Consider the following 23315-nt stretch of genomic DNA (forward strand, 5'->3'; position numbering starts at 1 on the left):
AGTAAAGATTATTGATTAACATAGAAGAAAAACTGAACCAACATGAGCTCTATTTACATCTTTAAAAACATTTTTGATGAGTGATATTTTGTCCTTGTACCATTTATTTTTTCCTCATGTGTTTATTTAAAACTTTTATATATTAGTGTACATATATAATTATATATATAAATACTAGCACTTACATAGCCCATTCATTTTACAAATGACCATTAATATCTCACAAGAACCAAGTAGATACTAAAGGTAGGAATAAATATCAGGTTAGAAGTAGCAGTGGCAACCTACAATAGTATTTTCAGACAATCTAAGCATTCCTGGGCCAAATCATACAACCCAAGCATATTCATCTCAAATGAATTGTATACCCATTATCTGCCAGTTTGCTATGTGCCAGGGGGACAGAGAGTACTCATGAAAAGATCCCTGCTCCAAAAGAGCCCAACAGTCTACTGCAGAAGCCCCAGTCATGGCTTTCTCTACTCCATGTTGAATGTCATATCAATATATCCACCAGTAGTATATTTATGTTCCTGACTTTGAAAGAGATTTCTGCTATTGTTTCTACATCTTCAGGATTCCTGAATTTTGTGTATCAGTTTTGGTATTCAATGTGGGAGAGTACAGTGATTGAGCGTGATATTTCTTTCATCAGGGGATCCAAGGCAGTTATTTCAGCCTCAGGCAGGCTGTCTGGATCCCAGCTCTACTCTCCTGTTCTTCTGGGATGCTTTTGTGTTTCAGGTGTTTAACTGTTTTTTTAATCTCTATAATGATCTGTGTATCCTGACCAATAGACTTTCTAATATTGTGGAGCAATGTGCTGGGTGTAGAGTGTGCAAAGTGAAGAAAATGAGTTCCCCAAGTGAAATACTCTTAACAGCTGTGACTACTTGATTCTTTCTTCAAAGGACATCCTATTTCCCTTTATTTCCCAGAGGCAGCATATCCAAAAAATATTCCCGGGTTGAAAGGGGAAACAAACCATATTGTTATGGAGAAACTAGATTCATGGCTCTTTCTCTAACTCAAATTTTAAGGGTTAATTATACAATTCAGCAAACTAAGAATACCAAAACAATATTTAAAGTATTGCTAAGTATGTGTTATGAATATTCACAATATATACGAGACTCATTTAAGCACATTCATTCTAGGGTTTTCTAGGACATCATTCTTCATCTTAATTAGAAAGTACTTTCTAATTAAAAGAGAAAATTAGCAAGATTGTAAGGAGAGGAGAGTGAGGTTTTTCTCAATTACATTACAAATATTTTTCTTTCCAGACTTTGATTGGCAGTGGATTGTCTTAGATGGTCCAGTGGATAGTTTCTGGGTAGAAAATCTAAATTCTATGCTAGATGACACTAGGACGTTGTGCTTGGCAAACAGCGAGAGAATAACTCTGACTAGTAAAATCAGAGTGATCTTTGAAGTGGACAGTCTAGCTCAAGCTAGTCCTGCTATTGTCAGCAGATGTGCAATGGTCTATATGGTAAGTTTCTAATACAAATTTCTTACCAAAGAAAATTTATTATTTAGTCATTATCTGCAGCATTTTATGCTTATTTTGCTTCCTCTGGATTCAGCAGGGCTATCCTAGTAGGAAATTTTATGTCCCCTGGTGGGCTGCCGTCTGTGGGGTCACACAGAGTCGGACACAACTGAAGCGACTTAGCAGCAGCAGCAGCAAAGCTTCCTACTGCTGCTGCTAAGTCGCTTCAGTCGTGTCCGACTCGGTGCGACCCCATAGACGGCAGCCCACCAGGCTCCCCCGTCCCTGGGATTCTCCAGGCAAGAACACTGGAGTGGGTTGCCATTTCCTTCTCCAATGCATGAAAGTGAAAAGTGAAAGTGAAGTCGCTTCAGTCGTGTCTGACTCTTAGCGACCCCATGGACTGCAGCCTACCAGGCTCCTCCGTCCATGGGATTTTCCAGGCAAGAGTCCTGGAGTGGGGTGCCATTGCCTTCTCCAAAGCCTCCTAACCCAGAAGTAAATACGAATGTTAATTACTACTGTTACTAATATGCTTAGTCGGTCCACTCAGTAATTGGAATGTCAGTATTTTCCACAACCATGCGTAAGTAGTGATTTCAATAGGTTGAGTTACTTGATAGGAATTATTTTTCCAATCAAGGAATGTTTGCCCTGAAGGCTTTTCATGACCACTCCATGACTCTTGCATGCATTCTCAGTCGCTTCAGTCATGTCCAACTCTGTACAACACTATGGACTGTAGCCCACCAGGCTCCTCTGTCCATGGGATTCTCCAGATAAGAATACTGGAGTGGTTGCCACGCCCTCCTCCAGGAGATCTTCCCGGTCCAGGGATTGAACCCAAGTCTCCTGTGTCTCCTGCATTGACAAGCAGTTTCTTTATCCACTGAGCCACTTGGGAAGCCCCTCCATGAGTCTCGGGACTTACGAAATGCATTACCAATGCAGTGGTAAGGAATAGAAAATACAGCAAAGAATGAATGTTCCCTACACATGAAATTAATTATTAGCCATGATTAGCCCTATGTTCGGAGAAGGCAATGGCACCCCACTCCAGTACTCTTGCCTGGAAAATCCCATGGATGGAGGAGCCTGGTGGGCTGCAGTCCATGGGGTCGCTAAGAGTCAGACACGACTGACAACTTCACTTTCACTTTTCACTTTCATGCATTGGAGAAGGAAATGGCAACCCACTCCATGTTCTTGCCTGGAGAATCCCAGGGACGGGGGAGCCTGGTGGGCTGCCGTCTATGGGGTCGCACAGAGTCGGACACGACTGAAGTGACTTAGCAGCAGCAGCAGCAGCCCTATGTTCTAATCTCCTTAGCTCAGTGTAACCACTGAACTGCTGATTTTCTGGGTAAGCAGTTCCTCTTACCACATGTGCATAGAACACAGCTCCCTACACATAATCCTCCAGTTGCTTGTTGTTGTGTAGGATTGTGGTTAAAAATCAGGAAGAGTAATTCTTTAAAGTGTTTTTGATCACTTGCCCTTTAATGAATGCTGATGCTAAACCATTATTTGGCAGGGGCAGCAGTGAAATAAAGAGATAGTAAGAAAGTAGGTGGACACTGTAATTTTATTTATTAACATTAAATTACCTTGTGCTTTCTATTATTAGAATCCTGTTGATCTGGGATGGGAGCCTTATGTTAAGTCATGGCTTCTGAAAAATTCTAAAATTATGAATAAATCAGAAGTGGATTGTCTTGAATTGATGATTAAAAGTAGTGTCCCAGATGGACTACAGTTTATAAAGAAACATCAGAAATTTCAGCCATTTCCTGTACAAGACATAACAATTGTTACAACTCTCTGCAGAATTCTTGATGCATTCTTTGAATTCATGAGTAAAACTGGAATCTTTGAACTACGTGAGTTTTTGCCCCTAAGTCATATCAGTGATATTATATCTTAGTCAATGTCAGTTATTTATCACCTTCTATTTGATTATAAAAGAAAGAAAGGAAAGCCAGAGGTTTTCAGTCCATTTGAACCAAGAGCAGACTTGCACATGAAACAAATTAAAAATCATTTATAAAAGAGTATATCAATAAATTGATATCTCTAAGTGCTTAAGGGTAACAAGAAAAAATAGAATAAGGAATCCTTGTAGGTCTCTATCAGGGGATAATAATTTTTACTATGTTTTAAAGAGTCTCAGAGATAAAAATAGTGGGGGGAAAAAATGGTCCAAAATCCTAGCTGTAATCATACAAAAACATACACATGGAAAGTAGTAAAATATGTGTAAGAAGAAATCAAAGTGTCCAGAAAACTGTACAGCATTATGGCTAAAGGCATGGTCTCTGGAGTCAGAATGCCTACATTCAAACACTGGTTCTATCTGGTTCCTGAGAAAGTCGTTCATTCATGTCTGACTCTTTGCGACCCGATGGACTATACAGTCCATGGAATTCTCCAGGCCAGAATACTGGAGTGGGTCCTTTTCCTTCTTCTAGGGGCTTTCCCCACCCAGGGATTGAACCCAGGTCTCCCACATTGCAGGCAGATTCTTAACCAGCTGAGCCACCAGAAAAGCCATATTTGGTTCCTGGTGAGATGGCAAATTAGCAAAAAAACCCCAACCCAGTTAGGATCTATTGAATTAAAGAAATTGTGAGAAATCCCTGGGGAGACAAGATGGCTAAGGTTCCTGTGAGGGAAAACAGAAACCCTGAACAGAAGAGAACTGAATACTACCATGAGTGGGAGACAAAATGGAGGAGAATATTTAGGTTTTCTCTTTCCCCTTCTCCTCGTGGTTCTGAATGGGCTATTGTTCTTCCCTTTGCCAGTTAGCAAACCACAGCATAACTAGAAGCAGCAGTAGGCAAAGGACCAGTGATGATTCTCAAAGAGTTATTAAGATGGTTATTATAATATAGTATCTCTAGGAGCAAAATATATGGGCAACAAACGAGGTTCATTAGTTTGTGTTATAAGAAGTCAAGGATGAATGACCAGAAGGCTGAGGGTAGCTGCCTCAGTAAAAAGTCATGATCCCTTGCTCATTTCCAAACCTGACCTGGCTTTCAGGCACAGAACTCACTGAATAGAAGAAGCTGGGACCCTCTGCACAATCATGGGAAGTAGTTACAAAATAGTTACTAGTCCTTCTCCAAAGGGAACTGTAACCATTTTCTTGAGTAACTTAGACTAGGGAGAAAGGAAGAAAACATTTTGGGGATTGGCCAAAAAGTTTGTTCTGTTTTTTCTGTGCTTAATTATCTTTTAACTTAATTTCAAAATTTTTTGTTAGATTGTGTGACAGCTGTCATACGAGCATGCATTTTTAAAAAACTTATCAAAATTAGTGAATTTTTGTGTAGCCATTTAATACTCTGGTTTCTCTTCAGATCATATAAATCTTTAAGCCTTTGTGTGTGTGTAACCATTTTAATATTGAAGATGGAAGAAAAAAGGAACATTTTTGGCACATTTGTTGTTGTTCAGTTGCTCAGTCATGTCTGACTCTTTGCGACCTCATGTACTACAGCATGCCAGGCTTCCCTGTCATTGACTATCTCCTGGAGTTTGCTCAGACTCATGTCCATTGAGTCAGTGATGTCATCCAATCATCTCATCCTTTGTCACCCCTTCTCCTGCCCTCAATCTTTCCAAGCATGAGGGTCTTTTCCATGAGTCAGCTCTTCACATCAGGTGGCCCAAGTATTGGAACTTCATCATCAGCATCAGCCTTCCAATGAATATTCAGGGTTAATTTCCTTTAGAATTAATTAGTTTAACCATCTTGCTGTCCAAGGGACGCTCAGGAGTCTTCTCCAGCACCACAGTTCAAAAGCATCAATTCTTTGGCTCCCAGCCTTCTTTATGGTCCAACTTGCACGAATGTACATGACTACTGGAAAAACCATAGCTCTGACTATACAGGTGTTTGTCAGCAGAGTGCTGTCTCTGCTTTTTAATACCCTGTCTAGGTTTGTCATAGCTTTTCTTCCAAGCAGCAAGTGTCTTTTAATTTCAGCTGCAGTCACCGTCCACAGTGATTTTGGAGCCCAGGAAAATAAAATCTGTCACTGTTTCCACTTTTTCCTCTTCTATTTGCCTTGAAATGATGAGGCCAGATGCCATGATTTTAGTTTTTTGAATGTTGAGTTTTAAGCCAACTTTTTCACTCTCCTCTTTCACCTTCATCAATAGGTTTTTTAGTTCCTCTTCACTTTCTGCTATTAGGGTTGTGTCACCTACATATCTGAGATTGGTATTTCTCCTGGCAATGCCTGATTCTAGCTTGAGATTCATCCAGCCTGGCATTTCTCATGATGTACTCTGCATATAAGTTAAATAAGCAGGGTGACAATATAAGCCTTGTCATTCTCCTTTCTGAATTTTTAACTAGTCCATTGTTCCATGTCTGGTTCTAACTGTTGCTTCTTGACCTGCATACAGATTTCTCAGGAGACAAGTAAGGTAGTTTGATACTCCCATCTCTTTAAGAATTTTCCACATGGGCTCAAAATCCATGAGTTCTATCTTCCAGACTAGGAATATTCCCACAATTCCACACTGCTCCCCCCTCTTCTCACGCCACCAACCCCTCATCAGTTTGTACTGTTTTAAACAGTAATTTTTCAAATGTGAGTGTAGAGTCTTCCACAGTCTGATAAAAACAATATAACCTTTAGCCTTTGCAATGACCCATTTCCCTTTAAATTTCTTTCTATGGAGAAGGTTCCACATGTCTTATCTTGCTGGTTATGAAGTAAACAAGGATCCCATCTTATACTTGCGAGTTTTGACAGTATAGACACAGAGAATTGACAGTTCATACTCGATGATGGATTACCTCTTGTCTTAGTGAAACAAGCAGTAATCTGCAACAACCCCATGAATCTGGGATTAAACTGGATGCTTTCTGGTCCTTTGAAGAAAGTGTCCCCAGAACACGTGTGAATGATACTCACAGAAGGCACTCAAGAGCACCATTCACCTGTTTCTTACAGTGGATAAAACTCAGGAACAGCCAAGTGGGAGAAATGCGCGAAACACAGGGGAAGAGGGTGGGAAGCTTCCATCTCTCTCTGAGAGCATCACTCTTCCAGCATCTTTCTGTGTTCATTCTCCCAGAAGTTCCCTATGTTATTTTAATATAAAGAAGACAAATATTATAAAAGAAAAAAAAGCCAAGGAATAATGAGTAATCATTCACTCTTTGTGTTCCTCTGTGAAATGGATGACTTGAGAAAAAAATGAATGATGGAAAGTAGAAAAGAGACAGCTAAAAACTGTACCTGTGTGATGTTTACTTTGATATAGTTTTCTTTGAAACATACAGCTTTCTTTTTTTAATGCTTCATGTATTAGAACTCATTTATTATTTACTTCGTAATGCACACCATATTTGATGGTGGTGACCTGAATGTTTTAAAGTTTTTATTTTGGAATAATCAAACTTACAAAAAGTTGCTAGAATAGAATAAGGAACATATATATACAGATTTGTTCTTCAAATAAATAGTAATCAATTCAACAATTGCAGATACATTCTCTGCTCCTCTCATCTTAGAAAAGATAACATACTTTTGATGGGATAAGATAACTAGTTGGTCTGATAAGTCTAAGATACTGATGTGAAATAAGGATGTTCTATGACAGTTCACAAAGTAAATAGTGGTCAAGGTTGCATGTGTGTATTCTAAGTCACGTCAGTCGTGTTCGACTCTCTGCGATCCTATGGACTGTAGCCCACCAGGCTCCTCTGTCCATGGGATTCTCCAGGCAAGAATACTGGAGTAGGTTGTCTTGCCCTCCTCCAGGGGATCTTCCTGACCCAAGGATCAAACTTGTGTCTCCTGCAGCTCCTGCATTGCAGGTGGATCTTTATGGCCAAGCCCTGGGGGAAACCCATGTTAAAGATAACACCTCATTAATTAACTAGCTAAATTTTAGGTCTGTTGTTAATTGTGGGAAAATTCTCTTTCTTTTTTAAGGTGAAGATTTGAAGGACATTTCATCTGAGGAGATAATTTCACATTCAAAAGTTTCTGTTAAATTCAAAGATGTGGAAAACAGGTCAGCTACATTCATTCAAAGATATGTTTTATTAACTACTAAGTGCCAAACACTCTAATAGAAACAGGATTATCTGTCAATAAACCAATAATCTGTGACTTCCTAATATCAAAATTCAATTAAATTTATTTTATTCTAACTTAGAGTCTCTGTATATCTAATACAAGATCACCAGATTTTGGTAAGTTATCTAGGTAATATGAATACGTTTGTCCAGACACTACATTTTTGAGAGTGGAATAAAGTTGATGTGAATTTATTTTATGAATCTGCCCTTATGAGCTGAGAAATGTTGAACAAGTTACTAAATATTTTTGGTCTTTGATTTTTTTCATTTATAAATAAAACTGGAATAATGCTGTGATGTACCGGATATCTAGAGTAGTAGCTGGTGTAGAGTAAATGTTCAATAATTATAGTTATAGAAACTATAGCGATATAGTTGTGCTCACCCCACAATTGTGCCATTTTGTAGGATAGGGTTTCACTATTGAGGCTTTCCTATAATCTCATTATGAGATCCTGAGACATTTATGCCACATTTGCTTTTAAATGATAGAACATTGTAACTCGGGTTTTTACCTGTCAATTGTGCCTTCAGATTCTTTCATTTATCTACATCTTGATCATCAGCATCCTAGACCAAAAGTTTATTATTTCTTTCCTATACTGTTGCTATAACCTCCTAAATTTTTCCAGTTTTCTAGTCCATATCCAACATGACAACTATATATTATTTTTAATTTTTATTAAATAGCAAGTAGCCATAAAAGGATATTTATAAAGTATATGTAAGATATAAATAATAATATACAAACATTCATATATACACCACTGAGTTGTTTTTAAAAAGTACTGGTTTATCTTTGAAGTTCCCTAGTGTACCTATCTAAAGCTTATGCCATCCCATCATCTGAAATAACTACTATATTGAATTTTATGTTTATTAATACATTCCTAAGCAGTATATTTTTCAACTTTGCACGTTTTAACTTTAGTGGAATCACTATGTTCTTCTGTGACTTGCATTTTTGTTCAACGTTATGTCCCTCTGATTAATCCATTGTACATGTAGGAGGTCTTCATTCATTTTCACTGTGTATTTCTTTGTGAAAATATGTCACAATTTGTCCATTCACAAGCATAGGTTTTGACTATTTGGTGACATCCATGTGTAATTGTCTCTTGTGTTGTTGGAAAAGGGTGTTGCTATGGTCAGTGTGTTCTCTTGACAAAACTGTTAGTCTTTGCCCAGCTCATTTTTTACTACAAGGCCAAACTTGCCTGTTACTCCAGGTATCTCTTGACTTCCTGCTTTTGCATTCCAATCCTCTGTGATGAAAGGAACACCTTTTTTTGGTGTTAGTTCTAGAAGGTCTTGTAGGACTTCATAGAACCAGTCAACTTAAGCTTCAGCATTAGTGGTTGGGCCATAGACTTGGATTATTGTGATGTTGAATGGTTTATACAACATTTTAAAGGCATTATAGACAATTATTAAAGACAATGGTCTATACAGTCAGCAAAAACAAGACCTGGAGCCAGCTGTGGCTCAAATCATCAGCTCCTTATTGCAAAATTCAGGCTTAAATTAGGCCATTCATTCTGACCTTAATCAAATCCCTTATGATTACACAGTGGAGGTGATGAACAGTTTCAGGAGATTAGATCTGGTAGACAGAGTATCTAAAGAACTAAAGATAGAGATTCATAACATTTTACAGGATGCAGTGATTAAAATCATCCAAAAGAAGAAGAAATGCAAGAAGACAAAGTGGTTGTCTACGGAGGCTTACAAATAGCTGAGAAAGCAAAAGGCAAGAGAAGAAAAGGCAAAGGGGAAAGGGAAGGATATACTCAATTGAATGCAGAATTCCAGAGAACATCAAGGAGAGGTAAGAAGGCTTTCTTAAATGAACAGTGCAGAGAGATAGAGGAAGACAATAGGATGGGAAAGACTGGAGATCTCTTCAAGAAAATTGGAGATATCAAAGGAACATTTCAAGGAAAGATGAAATGAATACAGAACAGAAATGGTAAGGGCCTCACAAAAGCAGAAGAGATTAAGAAGAGGTAGCAAGAATATATGGAACTACACCAAAAAAAGTTCTTAATGACCTGGATAACCATGATGGTGTGGTCACTCACCTAGAACCAGATATCCTGGAGTGTGAAGTCAAGTGGGCCTTAGGAAGCATTACTATACACAAAGCTAGTGGAGGTGACAGAATTCCAGCTAAGCTATTTAAAATCCTAAAAGATGATGCTGTTAAAGTGTTGCACTCAGTGTGTCAGCAAATTTGAAAAACTAAGCAACGGCCACAGGACTGGAAAAGGTCAGTTTTCATTCCAGTCCCAAAGACAATACCAAAGAGTGTTCAAACTACTGAACAATTGCCGTCATTTCACATGATAGTAAGATTACGCTCAAAATGCTTCAAGCTAGGCCTCAGCAGTACATGAACTGAGAACTTCTGGATGTACAAGGTAGATTTAGAAAAGGCAGAGGAACCAGGGATCAAATTGTCAACATTCATTGGATCAAAGAGAAAACAAGGGAGTTCCAGAAAAACATATACTTCTGCTTCATTGACTATGCTAAACCATTTGACTGTGTGGATCACAACAAATTGTGGAAAATTCTTCAAGAGATGGGAATATCAGACTACCTGACCTGTCTCCTGAAAGACCTGTATGCAGGTCAAGAAGCAACAGTTAGAACATTACATGGCGCAACTGACTGATTCTGAATTTGGAAAGGAGTATGTTAAGGCTGTATATTGTCACCTTACTTGTTTAAATTCTATGCAGAGTACATTACGAGAAATGCCAGGCTGGATTAATCACAGCTGGAATCAAGATTGCTGTGAGAAATATGAACCACCTCAGATATGCAGATGATAACACTCTAATGGTAGAAAGTGAAAAGGACCTAGGGTCTCTTGATGAGGCTGAAAGAGGAGGGTGAAAAAGCTGGCTTAAAACTCAACGTTAAAAAAACTAAAGTCACAGCATCTGGTCCCATCACTTCATGGCAAATAGAAGGGGAAAAAGTGGAAGAGGTGATAGGTTTTCTTTTCTTGGGCTCCAAAATTACTGAGATCAGTGGCTGCAGTCATGAAATTAAAATATGTTTGCTCCTTGGAAGGAAAACTATGACAAACCTAGACAGCATATTAAAAAGCAGAGACTTCACTTTGCTGGGAAAGATTCATATAGTCAAAGCTATGATTTTTCCAGTAGCCATGTATGGATGTTAGAGTTGGACCATAAAGAAGGCTGAGTGCTAAAGAATTGATGCTTTTCAGTAGTGGTGCTGGAAAAGACTCTTGAGAGTCTGTTGATCTGCAAGGAGATCAAACCAGTCAATACTGAAGGAAATCAACCCCGAGAATATTCATTGGAATGACTGGTGCTGAAGCTGAAACCTCAATACTTCGGCCATCTAATGCAAAGGGCCTATTCATTGGAAAAGACCCTAAAGATGGGAAAGATTGAAGGCAAAAAGAGAAGGGGGCAGCAAAAGATGACATGGTTAGATGGCATCACCAACCCAATGGGCATGAATCTGAGCAAACTTTGGTAGTGGAGGACAGGGGAGCCTGGTGTGCTGCAGTCCCTGGGGTCACAAAGAGTCAGACACGATTTAGCATCTATAGCAACAACAACAGCAAAGCGTAAGTTGTTTTTTCAATTTTTTGGTTTTTACAAATATTATTGTGATTATTATTCTTGTGTGTGTCTCCTGGTATTTATATGCAAGAGTCTGATTTTTTGAAAAACATAAATTAGAATGTTCCTTTGTTTTATGGCCATTTAATGACTTTGCATTACATTTAGAGTGGAAGGAGAAGTTTTGGCACAGCTTAAAATCCCCTGCCTGTATCTCCAGACTTATCTCCTAAACTTTTCAACTAATTAGGTATGCTTCAGAGACACTGGATTTCTTTTTCAGTTCTTCAAACTTGTTGTAACCATTTCACCTCATAGTCTTCTCACATGTATGTCTTCTTCTCAAAATGTTCTTCCTCTTACATTTTTCAAAATTGCACTCATTTTTCAGGTCTCAATTTAACTGTTCGTTGTTCAAAGAAGTTTTCCCTGACTCCCAAACTCTAAATTAGCTATCTCTACTAATATTCTCCACAGCATGCTTGACTCTTTATTCTTTACACATATCATGGTTTGGTATTCATTTTCCTATCTCCAAAATAAGTGATCATTTTTGTTTTGTTCACAGTAACTGAGATATAGTAGGAATTCAAGAAAAAATTTGCTGAACAGTCTCTTACATGTGAGGGGAAATGTCAAATAGGATTATATACATGCATTATACATTAACAATTGCCAATAAACTTCAGTGATACATTTTTAGGATTTTCATAATTTACAAGTAATTTTATGAAAACTAAATCTTGAACCATTCAAAATATCCTGAAATCAGGCCCAGATCTTTTGGTTAGCCCCATCATCATCTGTGCTATCACTATGTTATTTGAGAGTCCCACAGCCCAAGATAACCTGGGTTGACCCAGACTGAAGAAGACTCTCCCCAGATTCACACTGCCCGCTTTTAGCCAATTGGATTTCAGTCAACCTATACGCCTTGTTTGAGAAGAGTACAGAGTGGATGACTATTCACTTATGTCTTTCTACATTAAATGGAGACTTACCAGATTCTCTCCCAAGAGACAGATGAACTCTTAAGTAACAAATTGACCTAACATAAAAGTGAACATCATTTATTACCTGAAATAAAGTTTGACTACAAATCTTTTACACATATGATACTTTAAAAATAAAAATAGTATCAGTGTATAATTTACATGACTTACCAAAGGTAAATTATACATTAACTCTAAAACTTCCATGTTAATACTTAACTATAAAAAATTTTAGTAACAAAATTTTGATGTGATAATGCAATAAATTGCTAGACTGCTTTCTAAAAATTTTAATCTTCACCTTTCCACATCTGCCTACCACAGGGATGACAATGCACGGTACATGGCAAAAAATCCTATTAAATTAAAAAAAACAATTCAAAAGCTTTTTGTGTTTGCATTTACTTGGGCATTTGGAGGAACTTTACAACGTGAAGATGAACATGAAGATGACCTAATATTTTATCCAAGTTCTGAACCTGATTCACCTTCAAAAGTAACCTATGATTTTGACAACCTTGTTCGTGAATTATTTGAAGGCAATGCACAAATAGGTAAGTTCTAAGGGAAAAGTCATAATTATGCATACTTCAAAATGTTAATTTGAAATTCATCATTGGATTTATATTTATTTAGCTCATCTATGTAAATGTGAAGATTAGTGGTAAAAGAGGGTTAAATAAGTACACTCTAACATCCCTAATAGGACTGTGACAACTGCACAACGAGGAGGAGGCCCAGCTCAACGTCCAGTGTAGGCTCTGACCATCCCAACACCAGTCACAAGCCCTATCAAGGGGATAACAGTCAGCATACACCGAAGAGAGAAAAAGCAGACATCCATACTAAAAACAGCCTCTAACAAAAATTACTAGACTCATGGAGTCTACATGGGGACACTCTCACATTAAAAACAGCCCTTTAAGACTGCAGTACATAAATATTTCTCCTAAACTCATAGAGTCAGAGAAATATGAGTAGAATGAAGAAGCAGAGGAACCACTCCTAATTAAAAGATCAAGATAATTCCTCTGAAAGAACAAACAATGAAACACATATTTGCAGTCTACCAAATCACAAGTTCAAAAAGGAGTAATGAAAATACTGAAGGAGTTAAGAAAGGTTATTAGTAGAAATGCAGATTACTGTCAGTTCAGTTCAGTCACTCAGTCGTGTCCGACTCTTTGTGACCCCATGAATCACAGCACGCCAGGCCTCCATGTCCATCACCAACTCCTGGAGTTCACTCAGACTCACATCCATCGAGTCAGTGATGCCATCCAGCCATCTCATCCTCTGTCGTCCCCTTCTCTTCCTGCCCCCAATCCCTCCCAGCATCAGAGTCTTTTCCAATGAGTCAACTCTTCGCATGAGGTGGCCAAAGTACTGGAGTTTCAGCTTTAGCATCATTCCTTCCAAAGAAATCCCAGGGCTGATCTCCCTCAGAATGGACTGGTTGGATCTCCTTGGATTCCAGGGGACTCTCAAGAGTCTTTTCCAACACCACAGTTCAAAAGCATCAATTCTTCGGCGCTCAGCCTTCTTCACAGTCCAACTCTCACATCCATACATGACCACAGGAAAAACCATAGCCTTGACTAGACGGACCTTTGTTGGCAAAGTAATGTCTCTGCTTTTGAATATGCTATCTAGGTTGGTCATAACTTTCCTTCCAAGGAGTAAGCATCTTTTAATTTCATGGCTGCAGTCACCATCTGCAGTGATTTTGGAGCCCCCCAAAATAAAGTCTGACACTGTTTCCACTGTTTCCCCATATATTTCCCATGAAGTGATGGGACCAGATGCCATGATCTTAGTTTTCTGAATGTTGAGCTTTAAGCCAATTTTTTCACTCTCCACTTTCACCTTCATCAAGAGGCTTTTTAGTTCCTCTTCACTTTCTGCCATAAGGGTGGTGTCATCTGCATATCTGAGGTTATTGATATTTCTCCCGGCAATCTTGATTCCAGCTTGTGCTTCTTCCAGTCCAGCGTTTCTAATGATGTACTCTGCATATACGTTAAATAAGCAGGGTGACAATATGCAGCCTTGATGTACTCCTTTTCCTATTTGGAACCAGTCTGTTGTTCCATGTCCAGTTCCAGCTGTTGCTTCCTGACCTGCATACAAACTTCTCAAGAGGCAGGTCAGGTGGTCTGGTATTCCCATCTCTTTCAGAATTTTCCACAGTTGATTGTGATCCACCCAGTCAAAGACTTTGGCATAGTCAATAAAGCAGAAATAGATGTTTTTCTGGAACTCTCTTTTTCCATGATCCAGCAGATGTTGGCAATTTGGTCTCTGGTTCCTCTGCCTAAAACCAGCTTGAACATCTGGAAGTTCACGGTTCACATATTGCTGAAGCCTGGCTTGGAGAATTTTGAGCATTACTTTACTAGCATATGAAATGAATGCAATTGTGCGGTAGTTTGAGCATTCTTTGGCATTGCCTTTCTTTGGGATTGGAATGAAAACTGACCTTTCCCAGTCCTGTGGCCACTGCTGAGTTTTGCAAATTTGCTGGTATATTGAGTGCAGCACTTTCACAGCATCATCTTTCAGGATTTGAAATAGCTCAACTGGAATTCCATCACCTCCACTAGCTTTGTTCGTAGTGATGCTTTACAAACAGAAGCCAATTACAATTTGGAAACTGATTTTCTAATATAAAAGCTGACCTAAAGGCAATGATGGCAAACTGTACAAAGCAGAAGAATGAAAAAGTGACCTGGGAGATAAAATAATGGAAATCACTTAGTCAGAAGAGCAAAGGGAAGACAAAAGAACAAGAAATTAAAGCAATGTATTAGACCTATTGAATAATATAATGCATTCCAATCTATACATAGAAGGAATACCACAAGGATGAAAAAGAGAAAAGGGAATAAAAAATGTATTTGAAAGAATTATGACTGACAGAAGTTGGAAGGGAGAGTCAAGAAGGAGGGGACGTATGTACACCTATGTTTAATTCATGTTGATATATGGCAGAAATCAAACCAATGTTGTAAACCAATCACCAATCACTTAAAAATAAATTTCTTTTTTAAAAAGTATAAAATAACTTTAAAAAAGAGATTATGGCTGAAAACTTTCCAAATCTGAAGAAGGAAACAGATATACAGATATAAGAAACCCACATTAGGGCAAAGGACACACACAGATTGAAAATGATGGAATGAAAAAGTATATTTCATGAAAACTGAAATGTCAAGCAGGGATAGCAATATTCATATAAGACAAAATAAACTTTTTTAAAAAGGCCATAAAGATAAAGAAGGACATTATATAATAATAAAACAATCAATACAAGAAGAGAATATTACAGTCATTAACATATATGCACCCCAAATAGCACCCACAAAAATCAAATAAGCATTAGCAGAAATAAAGGAAAAAACTGACAGAAATACAATAATAGTAGGAGACATTAATGCCCTGTCATGCCAGTGGACAGAGATCTTCCAAACAGAAAATCAATAAAGCAATGGAGATAATAAATGATAAAACAGTTAGACTTAATTGATATTCTCAGGACATTACATGCAGAAAAACCAAAATACATATTCTTTTCAAGTACACATGGAACATTCTCTAGGAGTGACCATATGCTGCTGCTGCTAAGTCGCTTCAGTCGTGTCCAACTCTGTGCGACCCCAGAGATAGCAGCCCACCAGGCACCCCCGTCCCTGGGATTCTCCAGGCAAGAACACTGGAGTGGGTTGCCATTTCCTTCTCCAATGCATGAAAGTGAAAAGTGAAAGTGAAGTCACTCAGTCATGTCCAACTCATAGCGACCCCATGGACTGCAGCCCACCAGGCTCCTCCATCCATGGGATTTTCCAGGCAAGAGTACTGGAGTGGGGTGCCATTGACTTGGACACAAAACAAGCCTCAGCAAGTAAGCCAGAAGGAAAAACATCAATACAGTATACTAATGCATATATATGGAATTTAGAAAGATGGTAACAATAACCCGGTGTACAAGACAGCAAAAGAGACACTGATGTATAGAACAGTCTTATGGACTCTGTGGGAGAGGGAGAAGGTGGGAAGATTTGGGAGAATGACATTGAAACATGTATAATATCATGTAAGAAACGAGTTGCCAGTCCAGGTTCGATGCACGATACTGGATGCTTGGGGCTAGTGCACTGGGACGACCCAGAGGGATGATATGGGGAGGGAGGAGGGAAGAGGGTTCAGGATGGGGAACACATGTATACCTGTGGCGGATTCATTTTGATATTTGGCAAAACTAATACAATTATGTAAAGTTTAAAAATAAAATAAAATTTAAAAAAATTTAAAAATTATTTCAAGCATATTTTCTGACTACATATTAAGAAAATATTAGAAATTAATCACACAAGGAAAAATGAGCAAAAGAATGATTACATTGAGGCAAAACAATATGCTACTACAAAGCCAATGGATCTATGATGAAATCAAAGAGGAAATTAAAAAATACCTTGAGGCAAATGGTAATGAAAACACTGCTATAAAAAACCTGTTGGGTTCAGCAAAAGCAGTTCGTAGAGGAAGATGCATAGTGATATAGGTCTTCCTCAAAAAACAAGAAAAATCTCAAACAAACTAACCTATCATCTAAAATAATTAGAAAAAAGAACAAACAAAATCTAACGTCAGCAGAAAGAAGGAAATAAAAATCAGAGAGTAAATGAAAAAAATGGAGATTAGACAAACAATAATAAAACATCCCCCAAACCAAAAGCTGGTTCTTTGAAAGAGTAAACAAAAATCAGTAAACCTCTGGCCAATCTCACCAAGAAGAAAAGAGACAGGGCCCAAATAAACAAAATAAGAAATTACAGAGGAGAAATAACAACTGACAACAACAACAAAAAAAACCATAAGGGAATACTATGAACAATTATTTGCCAGCAGTGACCCTGAAAACCACAGTGGTGTGATCACTCACCTACAGCCAGACATCCTGGAATGTGAAGTCAAGTGGGCCTTAGGAAGCATCACTACAAACAAAACTAGTGGAGGTGATGGAATTCTGGTTGAGCTATTTCAAATCTTGAAAGATGATGCTGTGAAAGTGCTGCACTCAATATGCCAGCACATTTGGAAAACTCAGCAGTGGCCACAGAACTGGAAAAGGTCAGTTTTCATCCCAACCCAAAGAAAGGCAATGCCAAAGAATGCTCAAACTACTGCACTGTTGCACTCATCTCACACACTGGCAAAGTAATGCTCAAAATTCTCCAAGCCAGACTTCAACAATACGTAAACTGTGAACTTCCAGATGTTCAAGCTGGTTTTAGAAAAGGCAGAGGAACCAGAGATCAAATTGCCAACATCCAATGGGTCATCAAAAAAACAAGAGAGTTCCAGAAAAACATCTTTAAAACATCTCTAAAACTTCTGTTTTACTACTATGCCAAAGCCTTGTGGATCACAACAAACTGTGGGAAATTCTGAAAGAGATGGGAATACCAGATGGGAATACCTCCTGATAAATCTGTATGCAGGTCAAGAAGCAACAGTTAAAACTGGACATGAAACAGCCAACTGGTTCCAAATCGGGAAAGGAGTATGTCAAGGCTGTATATTGTCACCCTGCTTATTTAACTTATATGCAGAGTACATCATGAGAAATGCTGGACTGGATGAAGCACAAGCTAAAATCAGGATTGCCGGGAAGAATATGAACAATCTCAGATATGCAGACAATACCATTCTAATGGCAGAAAGTGAAGAAGAACTAAAGAGCCTCTTGATGAAAGTGAAGGAGGAGAGTGAAAAAGTTGGCTTAAAACTCAACATTCAGAAAACTAAGATCATGGCAATTGATCTCATCATTTCATGGCAAATAGATGGGGAAACAATGGAAACAGTGAGAGACTTTATTTTGGGGGGCTCTAAAATCACTGCAGATGGTGACTTCAGCCATGAAATTAAAAGATGCTTGCTCCTTGGAAGAAGAGTTATGACCAACCTAGACAGCATATTAAAAAGCAGAGATATTACTTTGCCAACAAAGGTACGTCTAGTCAAAGCTATGGTTTCTCCAGTAGTCATGTATGGATGTGAGAGTTGGACTGTGAAGAAAGCTGTGCACTGAAGAATTGATCCTTTCAAATTGTGGTGCTGGAGAAGACTCTTGAGAGTCCCTTGGACTGCAAGGATATCCAACCAGTCCATCCTAAAGGAAATCAGTCCTGAATATTCATTGGAAGGACTGATGCTGAAGCTGAAACAATACTTTCGCCACCTGCTGCAAAGAACTCACTCATTTGAAAAGACCCTGATGCTGGGAAAGATTGAAGGCAGGAGGGAAAGAGGACAACAGAGGATGAGATGGTTGGATGGCATCACCAACTCAGTGGACATGTGTTTGAGTAAACTCCGGAAGTTGGTGATGTACAGGGAGGCCTGGCATGCTGCAATCCATGGAGTTACAAAGAGTCGGACATTACTTGAGTGGCTGAACTGAACTGAACTGAATAATATACAGTACATGGTAATAATCAGAACTTCTGGGTAAGATTTCAAACAATATCAGATAATGAATGATTCATCTTACTTTCTGGATCCAAAATAAGTCAGAGATAATAAAACTTTGCTTTTATACAATTAAAGATTAGAAGGAAAAATGATAGGCCTGTTTTATGTGTTTGGTTATACCTTTAATAAGGAATTATTATTTCTGATCAAATAATCACATCTCTCAGATAGAGATTATATTCTTAGTTAAACATTCCATGAATGAGACTCTTTATTTATTTATCATTTTCAAATGTAGGTATCAACCTTCCAAATGGTGAACATTCTATTTTTGGGTATTTTGTGGATATACAGCAATGTGAATTTATACCATGGTCAGAATTACTTCCTAATATTCAGACACTAGTACAAAGAGGTAAGAATTATTTTAAGAGTCATGCTCTAATTTCTATAAATTATTGATATTTTATATATACAAGTGGTTATATCAGCAACTTTGAGGACTGATGTATTCCAAGTCTGTTCAGGAACTCATTTGGATGGTTTACAAAATAGTCTTTAAAAAATAACCTTTGAATATTGCTTTCTGAGAAAGTTTAAATGTATTAGTATTTGATTGAGACCGTTGTACATTTTTAAATTTTAGTTAACTAAAAATCTTGCTAGTGGAAGTGCTCAATATTTTAATTAGCATGATTATTGAAAGGAAAAAAGGTAAAGGACCTCTTCTGAAACAAGTAAAACATATATGTAGCAACTCGATTGTAAAGGAACTTGCTAATTAAAAATAAATAATCATAGTTGGACAAATATGCATATGTGCTAAATCATTTTTATTCTCAATTTTCTTCTATGTATAGAAGAAAAAGATAACAGAAAATTGTTGTACTTCGAGAGTTTAGTTGAAATTGAGGCAGGAGCTTAATATGGACTAATATGCTTCATGTAGATTTCTTGCAAATATAAAAAATTCAATGAATGCAAATTGAATTTAATTACTTTGAGATGAGGTTTCTCTCATAGAGAGTTTCAAAATTTAGTTATAAGAGTTTTTGACAGAAAACAACTAGAAATCTCAGAAACATGAAGCATCCAGAAAATTCTAAATCTAAATTAATTTCATTGGAAATAGCAAGGTTCTAGTGTACAATATTTACCACAGTATTACAGTTATTTGAAACCCCAAATTGTGTATCATATGGTAATGCTAATATTGGTCATTTTTTTTTCTTTTTTTTTTTTTCTTTAATAGAAAATTATTTAATTAGTATACATGTGTTCCCCATCCTGAACCCTCCTCCCTCCTCCCTCCCCACACCATCCCTCTGGGTCGTCCCAGTGCACCAGCCCCAAGCATCCAGCATCGTGCATTGAACCTGGACCATTTTTATCCTTAGTTTTCAGCATGAAAAAAAATGAACTATCAATGCACATAACTCAGTGTCTTAGTGTACCATTCCACCCTTACAGGAAACTATAGAGGTGTTTTCTCCAAATCTAAGACATTGCTTCCTCTGGCCCCAACTTTACACTAATTGTAGGCAAGGGTTTAGAAGAAACTCAAACTCTCCAAGCTTTCAAACCCAAACTCATAACAGTAATCTGAGTACCACTGTATCACTTTTGATTCACCACTATATAATGCAAATCAGAAGTCCTGGTGTCAGACCAGGCTACTGTGGTCTGTGGGAAGATAACAAGTTCCAGGGTCAGGAGCACTGTAAACCCATATGCAATTAGATCCAATCTGTTGAATGAAGAGCAGCTTGATTTGGTTCTTGCAGAGAGGTCACTGCAGATCTTGGTGGCAAGGAGCGCACTCCAAGTACATGAAGATAATGGACAGAAGTTCCAAGACTTCTCTCTTCAGAGAAACTTTGCCACCTCCCTTTTTAAACTCCTAATTTTGCTCTGGAAGGACTGATGTTGAAGCTGGAGATCCAATACTTTGGCCACCTAATGCAAAGAGCCTACTCATTGGAAAAGACCTTGATGCTGGGAAAGATTGAAGGCAAAAGGAAAAGGGGGCAGCAGAGGATGAGATTATTAGATAGCATCACCAACTCATTGGACATGAATCTGAACAAATTCTAGGAGATAGTGAAGGAAAGGGGAGCCTGGCATGCTGCAGTCCGTGAGGTTGCAAAGACTCGGACATAACATAGCACCTGAATAACAACAATAACAACAAATATATATACATGAAAGTATAGGTACAATTATGTATTAAAATATGATATCAGATCAGATCAGTCGCTCAGTCGTGTCTGACTCTTTGCGACCCCATGAATCGCAGCACGCCAGGCCTCCCTGTCCATCACCAACTCCCAGAGTTCACCCAGACTCACGTCCATCGAGTCAGTGATGCCATCCAGCCATCTCATCCTCTGTTGTCCCCTTCTCCTCTTGCTCCCAATCCCTCCCAGCATCAGAGTCTTTTCCAATGAGTCAACTCTTCGCATTAGTTGGCCAAAGTACTGGAGTTTCAGCTTCAGCATCATTCCCTCCAAAGAAATTCCAGGGCTGATCTCCTTCAGAATGGACTGGTTGGATTTCCTTGCAGTCCAAGGGACTCTCAAGAGTCTTCTCCAACACCACAATTCAAAAGCATCAATTCTTCAGCACTCAGCCTTCACAGTCCAACTCTCATATCTATACATGACCACAGGAAAAACCATAGCCTTGACTAGATGAACCTTTGTTGGCAAAGTAATGTCTCTGCTTTTGAATATGCTATCTAGGTTTATTATGTATAAATTAAATCATATCATGCATCAATTTTAATCTAAAATAAAAGACTATTTAACATCATTAATTCATAACATTTAAGGATATCGATATCATTTTTCCCATGGTAACCCATAGTATAAAAGATTGTTTGAGCATCACACTTCAAAAATTACCTTTTATGATCAAAGTTTTTTTTTCCTGAAAGCATTTTTTGTTTGAAAAGAGTACCCCTAATCTGTAGTCTTTTCATACTGATTATGATGTTCTCGAGGCAAGAATGCTGGAGTGGTTTACCATTCCTTCAAGACCTTCTAGAACTAACACCAAAAATAGATATCCTTTTCATCATAGGGGATTGGAATGCAAAAATAGGAAGTCAAGAGATACCTGGAGTAACAGGCAAGTTTGGCCTTAGAGTTCAAAATGAAGCAGGGCGAAGGCTAACAGAGTTTTGTGAAGAGAACACACTGGTCATAGCAAACACTTTTCAACAATGTGAGAGACGACAATAATCATACTGATTATATTCTTTGCAGCTGAAGATAGAGGAGCTCTATATGGTCAGCAAAAATAAGACCTGGAGCTGACTGTGGCTCAGATTATGAACTCCTCATTCCATATTCAGGCTTAAATTGAAGAAAGTAGGGGAAACCACTAAGTCATTCATATATGACCTAAATCAAATCCCTTACATTTATACAGTGGAGGAGATAAATAGATTTAAGGGATTAGATTAGGTAGACAGAGTGCCTGAAGACCTATGAACAGAGGTTCATAACATTGCACAGGAGGTGGTGATCAAAGCCATCCTAAAGAAAAAGAAATTCAAGAAAACAAAGTGTTTGTCTGAGGAGGCCTTACAATAGCAGAGGAAAGAAGAGAAGCAAAAAGCAAAGGAAAAAGAAAAAGTGTACCTAGCTGAGTGCAGAGTTCCAGAGAATAGCAAGGAGAGACAAGAAGGCCTTCTTATGTGAACAATGCAAAGAAATAAAGGAAAACAATAGAATGGGAATGATATAATGGGAAAGAATAGAGATCTCTCAAGAAAGTTAGAGATACCAAGGGAACATTTCATGCAAGGATGGGCACAAGAAAGGACAGAAACATCAAGGACCTCACAGAAGCAGAAGAGATTGTGAAGAAGTGGCAAGAATATACAGAAAAACTATACCAAAAAAAGGTCTTAATGATCCGGTGTGGTCACTCACCTAGAGCCAAACATCCTGGAGTATGAAGTCAAGTGGGCCTTAGGAAGCATTACTACACACAAAGCTCGTGGAGGTGACAGAATTCCAGCTAAGCTATTTAAAATCCTAAAAGATGATGCTGTTAAAGTGTTTCACTCAACATGTCAGCAAATTTATAAATTCAGCAATGGCCACAAGACTGGAAAAGGTCAGTTTTCATTCCAGTCCCAAAGAAGGGCAATGCCAAAGAATATTCAAACCTGTACTACTGCACTAATTTCACATGCTAGCAAGATAATTCTCAAGTACTTCAATCCAGGCCTCAGTAGCGCGTGAACTGAGAACTTTCAGCTGTACAAGCTGGATTTTAAAAAGGCAGAGGAACAAGAGATCAAATTGCCAACATTTGTGGCATCTCAGCGAAAGCAAACGAATTCCAGAAAAACATGTACTTCTGCTTCATTGACTATGCTAAAGCCTTTGACTGTGTGGATCACAACGAACTGTGGAAATTTTTGAAAGAGATGGGAATCTCTTACCACCAGACCACCTTACCTGCCTCCTGAGAAATCTGTATTCAGGTCAAGAAGCAACAATTAGAACTGGACGTGGAGCAACTGACTGGTTCCAAATTGGGAAAGGAGTACATCAAGGCTGTATATTGTCACTCTGCTTATTTAACTTATATGCAGAGTACATCATGCAAAATACCAGGCTGGA

The 23315-nt window shown here is 38.2% G+C and overlaps 1 protein-coding gene across 1 annotated transcript in view; it reads left to right on the forward strand.

The window, feature by feature from the left end:
• The window catches only part of DNAH14 (dynein axonemal heavy chain 14), a 376162-nt gene that overhangs the window by 208452 nt on the left and 144395 nt on the right, over positions 1 to 23315 (forward strand). Inside the window, exons 39-43 of the mRNA XM_027564099.1 lie at positions 1287 to 1495; positions 3123 to 3375; positions 7456 to 7537; positions 12526 to 12755; positions 18977 to 19093. Coding sequence (XP_027419900.1) covers positions 1287 to 1495; positions 3123 to 3375; positions 7456 to 7537; positions 12526 to 12755; positions 18977 to 19093 — 891 coding nt within the window. The remainder of the gene's footprint in view (positions 1 to 1286; positions 1496 to 3122; positions 3376 to 7455; positions 7538 to 12525; positions 12756 to 18976; positions 19094 to 23315) is intronic.

This window comes from Bos indicus x Bos taurus, chromosome 16, assembly GCF_003369695.1.
Source record: "Bos indicus x Bos taurus breed Angus x Brahman F1 hybrid chromosome 16, Bos_hybrid_MaternalHap_v2.0, whole genome shotgun sequence".
NCBI classification, from domain to species: Eukaryota; Metazoa; Chordata; class Mammalia; order Artiodactyla; family Bovidae; genus Bos; species Bos indicus x Bos taurus.